General features: G+C 53.2%; 1 protein-coding gene across 5 annotated transcripts in view; it reads right to left on the reverse strand.

The window, feature by feature from the left end:
* Positions 1-8432: 8432 nt before the first annotated feature.
* The window catches only part of LOC126060770 (tyrosine-protein kinase ZAP-70), a 31411-nt gene continuing 27164 nt past the window's right edge, over positions 8433-12679 (reverse strand). For 4 of the 5 annotated variants that reach the window (XM_049857041.1, XM_049857044.1, XM_049857043.1 and 1 more), the window contains 4 exons: positions 11285-11477; positions 11053-11193; positions 10851-10963; positions 8433-9172 (listed from right to left, as the gene is read on the reverse strand). In XM_049857041.1, the coding sequence (XP_049712998.1) occupies positions 9049-9172; positions 10851-10963; positions 11053-11193; positions 11285-11477 (571 nt within the window). In that variant the 3' untranslated portion in view covers positions 8433-9048. The remainder of the gene's footprint in view (positions 9173-10850; positions 10964-11052; positions 11194-11284; positions 11478-12679) is intronic. The other variant, XM_049857045.1, reaches the window with a different exon arrangement.

Here is a 12679-nt window from a genome sequence, read left to right on the forward strand (position 1 = left end):
TAACTCATCCTAAACCGTGGAAGAAAAGATAGGCCCTGGTGTAACTACGACACTGTTCAGTAGACACTCCTCTGACAGTGTTCTAACAGGCCTGGCCTTAGCTCCTGCAAAGGTTACAGCCCAGGGAACCCTATGGGGCCGTTCTACTCTGTCACATGGGGTCACTCTCAGTGACATCAACTCGACGACTCCATCAACAACATTGGGATTCTTACTGATAAATATTCCAAGGGCATTTCAAAAGTTAAGCCTGTAGAAATACAAAGCTCCCCAGGAAGTTGAACTAATTGTGACGGGGCACTGGGCCACAGGGCTGGGGAGCCCCTGCCCCCACCCCAGTCCACACCCCTGGGCCCACTGCAGGCACTGAACACCCCTTTGTCTCAGCACCCAGCTGTCAGCTCACCCTGTTAGCGGCAAGCCCAGGGGTGAGTCTCTAGAGGTACTGGTGTTCAGATCAGGGATCTACATGTGGCCAGTCCTTCTGGCCAGATCCCCCTCTGTGGGCACAGAGGAGGCTGCACCAGATTTGCGGGTCCACAAACCCCCAGCTCCTTTTCCAGTTGGCCAGTGTGGGATTGCAAGCTCTAAGGCATCAGCCTCCTTCTCAGCTTAGTTCTTTTGGGCTAAGTCACCGCGCCCTGCCCCCTCCCTCCCCTTCTGATGCACGCTTCCACGCACAGGGTCACTGCCATTCCTGCAGGCTGAGTCCCTGCCGGCCATGGCCACCCAGAGCCCCCGGGCAGGCATGGCCTGCTACTGCTGAGAAAGACCCGCTGCTGTCACCCCCTTGTGCCTGCCCTATATCTGTCCCTTAGGGAAAAGCACCACCACCTCTGTCCCCCTACTACACACAGCTCAGGCTCCTCTTAGCCTGCACGCCCCACTTTTCTAACAAGAAGTATTGCGACAACTACAGGCAATACTTGCCCTGCAAACACTCCCACAGCGATGGATTGTAGTCACAGCGGTCCTGTGTAACAGGAGCAAACGAGATTGACAATCAGCACATTCCATGGCCTTCCAGAGGCAGGAAACGTGGTTCTGTTCCAGGAGAAATGTTAGATGAAGCTATTTATATATATAAAAACTTGGCATTGCAGTGCTGTGAAGCTGTACGTCTTCTAAAACTAGAATCAGACATTTCCTGAAGAGTTGGCGTGAACCTTGGAAAGAACATGCTGGATACAGCCTCCATTGTGAACTTCCTTACGAGAAAATCCCACAAAACTAGTTTTAATAGCGGAAATGCCCTCAGAACGTCCTAGTGCCCAGCACAGCCCAGGGCACTGTGTCCACAAGGGGTCAGTCTAGTGTAACCCAAAACAAGTCTAGTATAATCATTAATAAAAGAGGCATCACTATTTCTGCTTCACACCACCACCCTGTCGGTCTGTCATCCTGTGGCGGCTTGCGTGTTGCCGTGATGCTGGGAGCTATGCCACCGGTATTTCAAGTACCAGCAGGGTCATCCATGTTGGACAAGTTTCAGTGGAGGCTCTGGATCAAGACTAGGAAGAAAGGCCGGGTGACCTACTTCCTAAAACTAGCCAATGAAAATTCTGTGGATCCCAACAGAACGTTGCTCGATACAGTGCTGGCGGATGTGGCTCACTAGACTGAAAGACACCCCGGCAGTTGAACAATGGATCCGTGCATACCGACGACCGTGGAGGTGGTGCAGGATCTGTTCCGTGGTCCGTGGGGTCGTCACGAGCTGCAGCCAACTCAACAGGAACTGACCACAATTTCTGCTTCGCAGATGAGGTACCCCTGCAGTGCCCTAGACCTGCCCATGGCCAGGGAGAAGCAAGATCATGGGGTACTCATGACTTTTCTCCTAAACACAGGAAATTCCCAACAGTAAGAAAAGCAAAGAAATTAGTGAGAGGAAGAAGAAAGGGCTAACATTTAGGTGAGTGTGTGGTTGTATAAAAAGCCTCTTCTTGATCACATGAAATCAGCCTTTCACTGGCCAAGCGGGTTCCGAGCTTTTAGCCTTTAGCAAAATGCGGCACGACAGGTGGACTGGTCTCCCCCGCCAAGACAGAGTTGGCCCGTCAGCGGCATCGTGAGTAAATATTTTCCTTATAAATTAGTAACAGCCCAAATCTTGGGTCCTACCCTATTAAAAACAGATACAATGAATTACCCTAAGGGCTCAGACAACACCTCTGGCTTTATCTCAACAGATCAAAGTGCATTCTGAGCTCATCCGCCTCTCCCTGATCTCCAGTGCTGTTAACGATGGACACAGCAGTTCAGTTTCAAAGCATTGATCCTTAGGCTCGTGTTTCCCAGACCAAAAGACACGCATCACTGTCTCCTGACCACTGGACGTCCATTCCCTCGGGAAATCTCAGATTGAGAAATTTTGGCAATCCTCTAGAAGTTGCTCACTTCCAATTCCTCAACACCTGTCCTGTCTCTCTTCTGCTAACCTTGCCTATTACTCCACTGTGGATTTTTTTTTTTTTTTGCAGTGTTTTGACCTTTTTAAATATTGCATTCAAATACTGTTTACTTTGATAACTGAGCTTTTTGGCAGCCCCTTAAATTTTGCACCCAGAAGAGTGATTCACTCGCCACACCCTAATCCCAGTCTTGTGGACTCAGACACCAGGTGAGTGGTCAGGGAGGGCTTCCTGGTGGAGGCTGCAAAAAGCCAAACCTATTAGGAACTTGTGTTCAGCTGGCTCATAAAGAAGAGGTCAGGATATCAGGCTCCTCAGTGGCCAGGGCCAAGAGGCTTGTAAAGAGGCAAATCAGGAGATCACTTAGCACCACTACCTGCAGGTGGGGACATGGAGGCCAGGGACACATCCTAGTGCCCTGAGGCCAGCATCCCATAGGCAGTTGTCACCTCAGCTCTTAGCACTGCCTGGCTCTGAGAGAGGACAGGATGGCAGGCCAACCACGAAACAACTGGAACAGCCAGGCTGGACAGGAAGGGGACCACAGCCAAGCCAGGGTCAAGATGCCCAAGGAAGCAAGCCGGGTCTGGGCTGGCAGACAGATGGAAGAGGGACCAGCAGAGCATCTTTCCGCCGGCGGTTCTCATGGCAAGCCAGTGACAGGAGGAGGGGTGAGCTTAGATTTGGGGCTCCCTGCTGGAACGTCTCCTCATCCTCACCATGGCTCGACCTGCACTTCCCCAACCTCACACACACACAAACACTTCACACACACCCCTCACACACACACCCCTCACACATACGCACACACCCCTCACACACATGCCTCTCACACCCCACACACACACACCTTACACACGTGTCTCACACAACCCCTCACACACACCTCACCTCACACACCTCTCACACACCTCGCCTCACACACACACCCCTCACACCCCCACACAAATACCTCACACACACACCCCACACACATGCCTCACTTACACCTCACACACAGACACCTCACACATGTGCCTCTCGCATACGTCACACACACACCTTACACACATGCCTCTTACACAACCCCTCACACACAACTCCTCACACACAACCCCTCACACACACCTCTCACACCCCTCACACACGCCTCTCACACCCCTCACACATGCTTCTCACACACACCTCACACGTCACACGCACACACCCCACACACACCCCCACCTCGCACACACCTCACACACACCGCCCTCTCGTACGCGCACCCCCATGTACGCACACCCCTCTCGTACACACACCCCACACCTCACCTCACACACACACACCTGTACGGGAACCCGGAGGGAGCAGGGAGGCACACATTTATTCAGGGAGGATCACTGAGAGCTGGGCTGGGCTTTCCTGTGATCACAGAAGAAGCGCTAATGGAAGACAAAAGGGGGACCCTTCTTGTAGGGGTGATGAGATGGGGCACTCTTGTGAGGGGCAGCAAGACGGGGCACTTTTGTGAGGGGCAGCAGCACGGGGGCTCCTCGTCGGGGGGGGCAGCGAAACAGGGGCTCTTCATGGGGGGTGGCAAGGGATGAGAGGGATGAAGAAACTGGAATGTCTTCCTCAGAGATTTCCCAGGCCAACCCCACCCCAGTCCCCTCAGCCTCCACAGCCTCCCTCATCAGTGGCAGTCGAGGCTCTCCTTGGTCCCCTTGAGTGATGAGGAGCTCATCCCTTCTGAAGTCAGCTCCTGCCAGGCTGGGTAAGCTCCCTGGTTTTCCTGTAATGGAGCTAAAATCTGCCTTGCCTGGATCCATCCCTCTTATAACCCATTCTCTTTGGGTCCAAGGAGATCCCCTTATCCCTCTGTCCCCCAAAACCCTTCAGGAGTTTCATGGGTGGGTTATCACATGCCCCCTACCCTACAGTCTGCTTTCCTCCAAGGAAGGAAATGATATTTAATGAGCACCTCCTATGTGCCAGGCTCAAGTGTTTTCTCACTTCACACTCATCATCCCCGGTGAAAGAAGGATGATTCTTACCCCCATTTTACAGATGAGAAAACTGAGTCTCCAAGAGGTCAAGTGACCTGCCTGAGGCCATGCAGCCAGAATTCAGAGCCTACACTCTTTCTAATACAGCAGATCAACCTTGCCGGCCTTTTTCACTTCTTTTGGTGGGGACAGAGTTTCTAGTTTCATTAGCATGTCTGAAGTGCAGAGAGCAGTCTCCCCAGCTCAGAGGGAAAAGAGTATCCACAGACCTCACAGCCAGCAATGGATCAGCCCTGGGATTAGTGCTGGGCTGCCAGGATGCAGTGGAGTGGATAGCGTTTAGCCAGGTTCAAATTATCCTTCCTAGCTGTGTGTGTTTGGGTAAGTCAGGTCATCTCTCTGAGGGCTTAATGCCTCATCTGTGAAGTGTTTACAGGTGATGAAATTGGGCTTGTGTTCAAGATAGCAGACCAAGTACATACTGAAACCTCTTCAAATACCTAGATATGACAGAAAAACACTGACAAAAACAAGAAACCAAAGCAGAGGTGCCCAATGACAAGGTTTGAAGACCCCATGGGAAACTAGGGCCAGTGCAGGGCCCCCAAATATATGAGGCCCAGAACACGTGCACAAGGCCCTGACCAGCTGCACGTGGGAGAAATATCCTGATGAGGTGATGGATCCAGGACACATCGTGAAGTTCCCACCGGCTCCCCAAAGGAAAGAATTTACATCTGAAGAAATAAAGAACAGTGCACTGTTCAAAGGGCTTACAATGAATATATTAAATGACTCTGAGATAAAGGGAAGAACAGCCATAAAACAAGAACGGGAGGATGTGAAACAAAAATAGGCAGACATAAAACAACCAGTTAGAGCTCGGGTAAGAAAAATATAGTTGCTAGATTAACAACTCAACAGATGAGCTGACTCAAGGGTGGAGAAATGTGGACCACGAGTGGGAAAGGGACTTAACAAGGTCACCTGGGTTGAAGTAACAGACATGGAACTAGAACTTGGCGCCCAGAGTTTAGCAGTCCAGAACCAAGGCCTCACATAGGAGTTAAGTTCTCCCGAGGGGGCAGATGCTCAGGGACCCCCTCTCCCTCTTCCTTGTTTTTCTTTTCTTTCTCTGACATGGAAGGTTGATGCTGAGCTTAACTCCACAGCCCCCTCGTAGATGAGAGATGGGGCTTCTATAAGGAGCCCTGGTGGTGCAGTGGTTAAACGCTCAGCTGTTAACTGAAAGGTCAGCAGTTTGAACCCCAGAGCCGCTCTGCAGGGGAAAGATGCGGCAGTCTGCTTCCGTAAAGATTTACAGCCTTGGAAACTCTACGGGGCAGTTCTCTGTCCTATAGGGTCACTGTGAGTTGGAAGTGATGGCAACAGGTTTGGTTTTAGTTTGGATTTCTTGACAGGACAGGGTGGAACAGTGGGTTTCTCTTTGATATGAACAGCCAGCAACCCTTCTCCTCTGGAACTTGAATTATATTAAACAGAATTTTAATGTCCAAGAGGAGTTAGTTAAGTGAAGTGCAGAAAAGCAGCCAATAAAAATGCCTCTTAGACATCTGCCATGGGATGCTGGGTTTATGTCTTAACTTCTCTGAGCCTCAGTTTCCTCACCTGTAAAATGGGCTAGGGCCCCCATCATACACAGATGTTTTGAGAATGAAATAGCCAGAATTCAGAGCCAGTGCTAGGAAGGAAGTAGTCAAGTACCCAGAAGGTGGGGTGTGAATTGCTTCCTGGCAAAGCAATGAGGACATGGGAAACAAAGGGGTGTCAATGCCCCCCTAGGACCCTAGGCCAGTCTTCTCATTATTCCCTTCCTGCCCTCAGCAGCCCCCCTCAAACACAACACTACAGTCACTCAACACCTCTTTTGGTCCCGAAAAGAATGTTCTCTCACCCACACGCTATTCCTTCTGGCTGAAACACTCTTGCCTCACCTCTTCCCCAGCCAAACCTCACTCACCTTCAGCACTCAGCTTAGATGTCCCCTCCTACAGGAAGCCCACCAGATTTATTCCCTCTCAGCTAGGTCAGAAGCCTTTTCTGGGCTCCCAGGACACTGTGGGCTTCCACCATCACAGCAGTGATTGCTCTTGTCTGTCTCTCGCATGACAGACCTCTCCAGAACAGGCATCCCCAATACAGAAGCGAAGTATTTGGAGAAATGGGTGTGTTCTGTGAACCATGGAGACGGACAAGGTTATCCAGGAGGAGCAGAGAAAGGGAGTCCCCGGCAGAGGGAGCAGCAGCAGTAAAGGCCCTGTGACATGGTGGGCTTGGCCAGTCAGAAGGACAGCATGGAGCCTCGTGGGGCTGGAGCCAAATGAGGAGAGGACAGTCGTGGGAGATGAGGTGACAGTGACACTAGGAGTTGGATCATACAGGGCTTGCTGCCCTCACTGGGGACTTACTTTAGCCTGGGGTCCTCGGGGAGCCACTGAAGGCTCTAGGCAGGAGAGGGGTAGGTCCTGGTTTCCTCAAAAAGAATGTGCAGCCTCTGGCCTCACCTGAAATCAGCTGGGCTCCTTTGGGTGTAAGTTACAGAAGGTAGATGGTAAACCTCACATAGGGTGAGGAGCCTAGGCTCTGGAGTCAGGGGGGAAGCCTGAATGCCTGCCCAGCTGTGTGGCCTTGGGCGAATTATTTAACCTCTCCGTGCCTCAGTTTCCTCATCTCTGCAATGGGAATAATAATTGAGCCTACCTTAGGGCTGTTAGGAGAGTTAAGTGGGGTGACATATAAAATGGGTTAATGTAAGTACTTAGAATAAGGGCCTGGCAAGTAGGAAAGACTCCCTGAGTGTTACATCCATATTACCACATTCAGTGTCACTGGTATTACGCAATGAATAGGGGTTTGCATACCTGCAAAGCCCAGAACAGTTTCAGGTGAGGCTTGATCCAGGTGCTCACATGATGTCACCAAGGCTCTGGTGTCTCTTCTCTGCCATCAGCCACCTGGGCTTCATGCTCCTAGTCCACAGAGGGAGGCCCAGTCCCTCCCCCATGGTCCCACAAGACAGCCACTCCAGATAACCTGTCTTCACACCACACCATCTAGGGTTAGACGGGGGGAAGGGGTCTTTTCCAGTTTCCCCCAAATAAAAAGAAAAAAGATTTGCCTTCCCAGAAAACAACCAGACCCATTGCCATCAAGTCAATTCCAACTTACAGCAACCCTATAGGACAGAGCAGAACTGCCCCATAGGGTTTCCAAGGGGCGGCTGGTGGATATGAACTGCTGACATTTTGTGAGCAGCTGAGCTCTTAACCACTGTCACCAGGGCTCCTGCCTTCCCAGAAACAGAGCCAACCTCCTTGCCTCTCATTGGCTCTGAGATATTCTTACCTCTGAGCCAATCACTCTGGCCAAGAGGTCTGGGACCTGGGGATGGCACCAGCCACAGCTGAGGATAGCGGGGAGCAAGTTCAGGACAGAAATGCAGGGCCCTAGCGCCCTTTCACCTGACCTGCTGGGTCCTGCACCCCAACACCCCAACTTGCCATGTGGGGAAACGAAGGCATCAGGTATCTGGGGCACGGAGTGGAGAAGGCCCCTTCCGTGACTGGGCCCAGAGGAAGGGGCGAGCCGAGGAGTGGAGTGTCTGGCTGATAGCATCACCTGAAGAGACTTTAAAATGCACCAATGTATTCCACTTGGCTGGGAGGTGAGGCGTGAGCACCACCCATCTCACACACTTCACACAGGAAGGGGGCTCAGGCCCCCACCCACCTGAGGCAGAGAGAGACCAAGTAATTGGCCCAAGGTCACAGAGCAAAAAGTGATGGAGACAGGATTAGAACCCAGGCCGCCTGTGCTCTATTGGCCCAGGCTGGGGTGGGGAGGGGGGTCAGGGAATCCTTCCCTGAGGACATGACATTTGCCACTCTGCCCCAGCCCCCACTGAACGTGAAGATACTTCCTGGGTGGAGAAGTGGGGAAGCCAGTCCCATCCTCCCGGGGGGCCTTCAGGCTGGGCAACGTGTTCAGGCATTTCTTCTCATCAGCCCCTCCCAACGACCAAGTTCCCTTTCCCAGCTTCCACCCTCACCCCAGAAAAGATGAGGGCACGCAAACCAGAGAGAAGCCGAGTTTATTCCAATGACTGAGGGCTTGCTACCTGAGAATTCCAAGGCTTCCCCTTCAGAGCCCAGAGGAGAAGGGTCCACGGCTTAGAATGGTTCATTCCAGTTCGAACCCCTGCTGAGAATTTGCCTTTTCTCCCAAATATACTGAATCAAAATACACGTTAACAAGGTCCCCAGGTGATTCTTACCTATAGTTTCCCGGGAACTTGTTAGAAATGCAAACCCTCAGCAGGGGTTTGAACTGGAGTGAGCCTATTTGAAGCCCGGGGAGGGTCCTTGGTGTAAGCAACGCCCTCAGCTCCAGAGAGCCCCACCCTCTCAGGGTCTTCCCTCCTCCAAATCCTTAGCTGGAGAGGACAGATGGCCAGCTGGGGGATGGTAGGCTGGTGTGGGCCTGAGGCCTTAGGTGCCCTCTTACCATGGCCCAGCTGGGGAGGGAGAGGAACTGAGCCAGCCCCAGCCAGACTGAAGGTCCTGGGATAAGGCTGGGGGCTGGCAGGGGAGACAAAGCTGGGGCATGGGGGTCCGAGGTAGGGGTCTGCAGGCCCTGGGGCAGGCTGGAGCTCAGCCACATGCAGCCTGGGCCCCCTGCCCACATCCCTCAGGCCCCTCAGCCCTGCTGGCCAAGCTGTAGTAGTAGGTCCGCATGCGCTGCTCCACGGTCAGGAAGTCTGGGCGGTCCTCCCACCTGTGGGGGCAGGTAGATCCAGGCCACTGACCACACCCCCAGAACCCGACTAGAGCCGAGGGTGGGCAGGGATGGGGCACAGCTAGTTGTGCTTTCAGGGCTCAGAGACTCAGGTGTGGACCTGTTGGGCTGGTGGGTATTGGATGATGGAGTGGCCCGTGGGTGTGGGTGCTGGAGTTGAGGTGCTGCTTTATCTGCCTAGTAGACATAGAGCTGCTGCCATATAGGATGTCAGGGTAGCCATATGTTGAGTGTTGACTGGTGAGGACTTGGGAATTGAATTCATTGGATGTTGGGATGACAACTGTTGGCCATGGGGAGCTGGGATATTGATGGCTGGAGTACTACGTACTAAGGGTTGGGGGATCCATGTGCGAGGCACAGGCTTATGCATGCAAGTATATTGCCCATAAGGAGCCCTGGTGGCACAGTGGTTAAGCACTCAGCTGCTAACTGAAAGGTCAGCATTTCCAACCCACCAGCAGCTCTGTGGAAGAAAAGACCTGGTGGTCTGTTCCAGTAAAGATTCCAGCCTAGGAAACCCTATGGGGCAGTTCTACTCTGCCTTATAGGGTCGCTGTGAGTTGTAATCAGCTTGGTGGCACACAATGTGTTACCCATCACTGAATAGAAGGCTGGAGTCCTGAGGGTAGTTTGGGCCAGTAGAGAGTTGGGTATTAACGGCACCATGTATGGGATATTCACGCGTTGTGTTGGGAATGTTAGGTGCTGGCCTCTTCAGGTATTTGGATGTTGATGTACAGGGTGTTTCAGGAGCCCTGTTGGTGCAGTGGTGAAAGCGCTTGGCTGCTAACCAAAAGGTCAGCAGTTCGAACCCACCACCTGCTTCACGAGAGAAAGATGTGGCAGTTTGCTCCCGTAAAGATTTCCACCTTGGAAACTCTATGGGGAGTTCTACTCTGTCCTATAGGGTCACTGTGAATCGGAACCAATTTGACAGCAATGGGTTGGGTTGGTACAGGGTGTTTCCTGGGGAGGATGGGTTAATAAATGGTAGGATGGATACCATGTGGTATCTATTTGTTGCATTGCTTGGGTTTTTTGCTGTCAATGTCATGGGTGTTGGCCAGTGGGGTAATGGGTGTTGGGGTACAAAAAGTACCGAGCGTTTGGGTGCATGTTGCCTGTTGTCTGATGGGAAGCTGGAATATTAATGGTGTTGGGAGTTAAGTTGTTGGTGTGTTGGGCTTCTATCAGACAAGGGCGGGGTTTGAATATCTTACTTGTTTGAGTGTCTCAGTGTTGGCCTGTCTGGGTAATTAGGTGCTGAGTGTCAGCTGATGTAGGACTGAGGTGTTAGATACTAGAGCATTATTCAAAGCCTTGAGTGTCGGTATCCTGTTGGGTAATATGGTAGTGACTTGCTTGAGTATTGCACAATCGGTGTGTCTAGTGTTGGCTGATGGGGGCTGAGGTTTTAGATGCTAGAGCACTCAGCAGCCACAGTAGGGCACTGAGGTATTGAATTGGGGTGCTCTGGGTGCACTGATGTGTCGGAGAATTGAGCACGAATGTAGGGGACTAAAGGTACTGAGTGTTGTAAAGGCCATGAACTGGGTGAGCATCTTTGGGTGGGATGGCATTGGGGAGAGTTATGTTGGGTCCCTGGCCAATTGGGCACCAGGACCCCCAGGCCCAGGGGCCGGTCAACACTCACTTGTAGGTCCAGCAGTCTCTCATGAGTGTGTACATCTCAGGCGGACACTCTGCTGGGCACTCCATCCGCTTGCCCTGCTCGATGAAGGTGATGACCTCGGGGCCCTTCATCTTCTGCTCAAGCCAGGCGGACGGCACATGTGAGTGACTGGGCCCTTACCCCCACTTCCTGCCCCGCCGCCCACCCACCTGCCTCTGCCTGCCTTGTAGGGCTTCTGTCCATAGGAGAAGGCTTCCCACATGGTGACCCCGAAGCTCCAGACGTCACTGCGGCTGGAGAACTTGCGGAAGTTGATGCACTCGGGCGCGTACCACTTGAGCGGCCACTTCCCCGCTGAGCGAGCCTGAAGAGAAGGAGATGCTGCTTGAGCAGGGCTTAGGGACCCTCCACCTGCTAACTCCGTCCACCTGGGCACTGCAGGGGTGGGAGCTCACAGTGTAGTAGCTGTCGTCGGCACCCAGCGCCTTGGAGAGGCCAAAGTCGCTGATCTTTGCATAGTGCCGGTTGACCAGCAGGACGTTGCGGGCCGCCAGGTCACGATGTACGAAGTTCTTCTCCTCCAGGTATCTCATCCCCATGGTCACCTGGTGCAGCAGCTCTGCCACGTTGCTGACAGGGATCTCCTCCCTGGGAGGAGGGGAAAGGGGGTCACCTGGGAGGGGGCAGCCCAAGTTCCCAAGGAAGCAAAGACCCATTTCTCAGACCCAGCTGCCCATGGGCCAGATTACCATGTGTTCAACAGATGCATACTGGGCACCTGCTGTATGTGTACTGGGCACCTGCTGGATGTGTACTGGGCACCTGCTGGATGCGTACTGGACACCACTGTATGCTAACTGGGCACCTGCTGTATGCCAGGCACAGCTGTGAAAAAAACAGGCAAAATCCCTGCCCTCCTCCAGTCTCGTGGCTTTAAATATCACCCATATGCTACTGTTCCCTAACTTATACCCCCACCTGCATCCTCCATGTCCCCTCATGGGGCTCTGTCTCATGGGCATCTCAATGATAACATGGCCAAAGCCAAGTTCCCAATTGTGGGCACACGCACACACACACAAATACACACACCCGTGTGCACACACAGGCACACACACGACCAGTTTCTCCCTCCATCTTCTACAGCTCAGTAAACAGCAGTTCCATCCTTCTATTTACTCCGCCCAGAAGCACTGGGGCTGCCTCAGCCACCCACATCCAATCCTGCAGCAAACCCCAGCAGCTCTGCCTTCAGAATCCATCCAGAACCCACTCTCTTCTCCCCACCTTTGTTCTGCCACCTGGCCCAGCCCCCATCATCATCACCATCATCATTGTCATCACTTCCCTGGACTGAGTCACCTCCACCCAGGCTTCCCCCCACCCCAAGGTCCTGAAGCTACGAGGGGAGCCTGAGTCAGACCACGGCCCTCCTCTGCTCACAGCCACCCAACCTCCCACCTCACAAAGGGTAAAAGCCCATGTCCTCCCTGCAGCTGACAAGGCCCTGCGCCATCTGCCCCCCTTCCCGCTCCCCCCTCACTCACTCACTCACTCTGCTCCAGCCACAGGGCCCTCACTGCTTCTCCAACACACCAGGTACAAATCCACCTCAGGGCCTCTGCCCTGGCCATGTCCCCTACCTGGAATGCCCCCCCCCGGAACCCTCCCCCAGATCTCCTCCCGGGACCCTCTCTCAGGTCTCCCGCTGGAACCCTCCCCCAGATCTCCTCCCGGGACCCTTGCCCCCAGATCTCCTCCCGGGACCCTTGCCCCCAGATCTCCTCCCGGGACCCTTGCCCCACAGATCTCCTTCTGGAACCCTCTCTCAGGTCTCCTCCCGGAACCCT

The sequence above is a fragment of the Elephas maximus genome, chromosome 17 (genome assembly GCF_024166365.1).
Source record: "Elephas maximus indicus isolate mEleMax1 chromosome 17, mEleMax1 primary haplotype, whole genome shotgun sequence".
Taxonomy (NCBI): Eukaryota; Metazoa; Chordata; class Mammalia; order Proboscidea; family Elephantidae; genus Elephas; species Elephas maximus.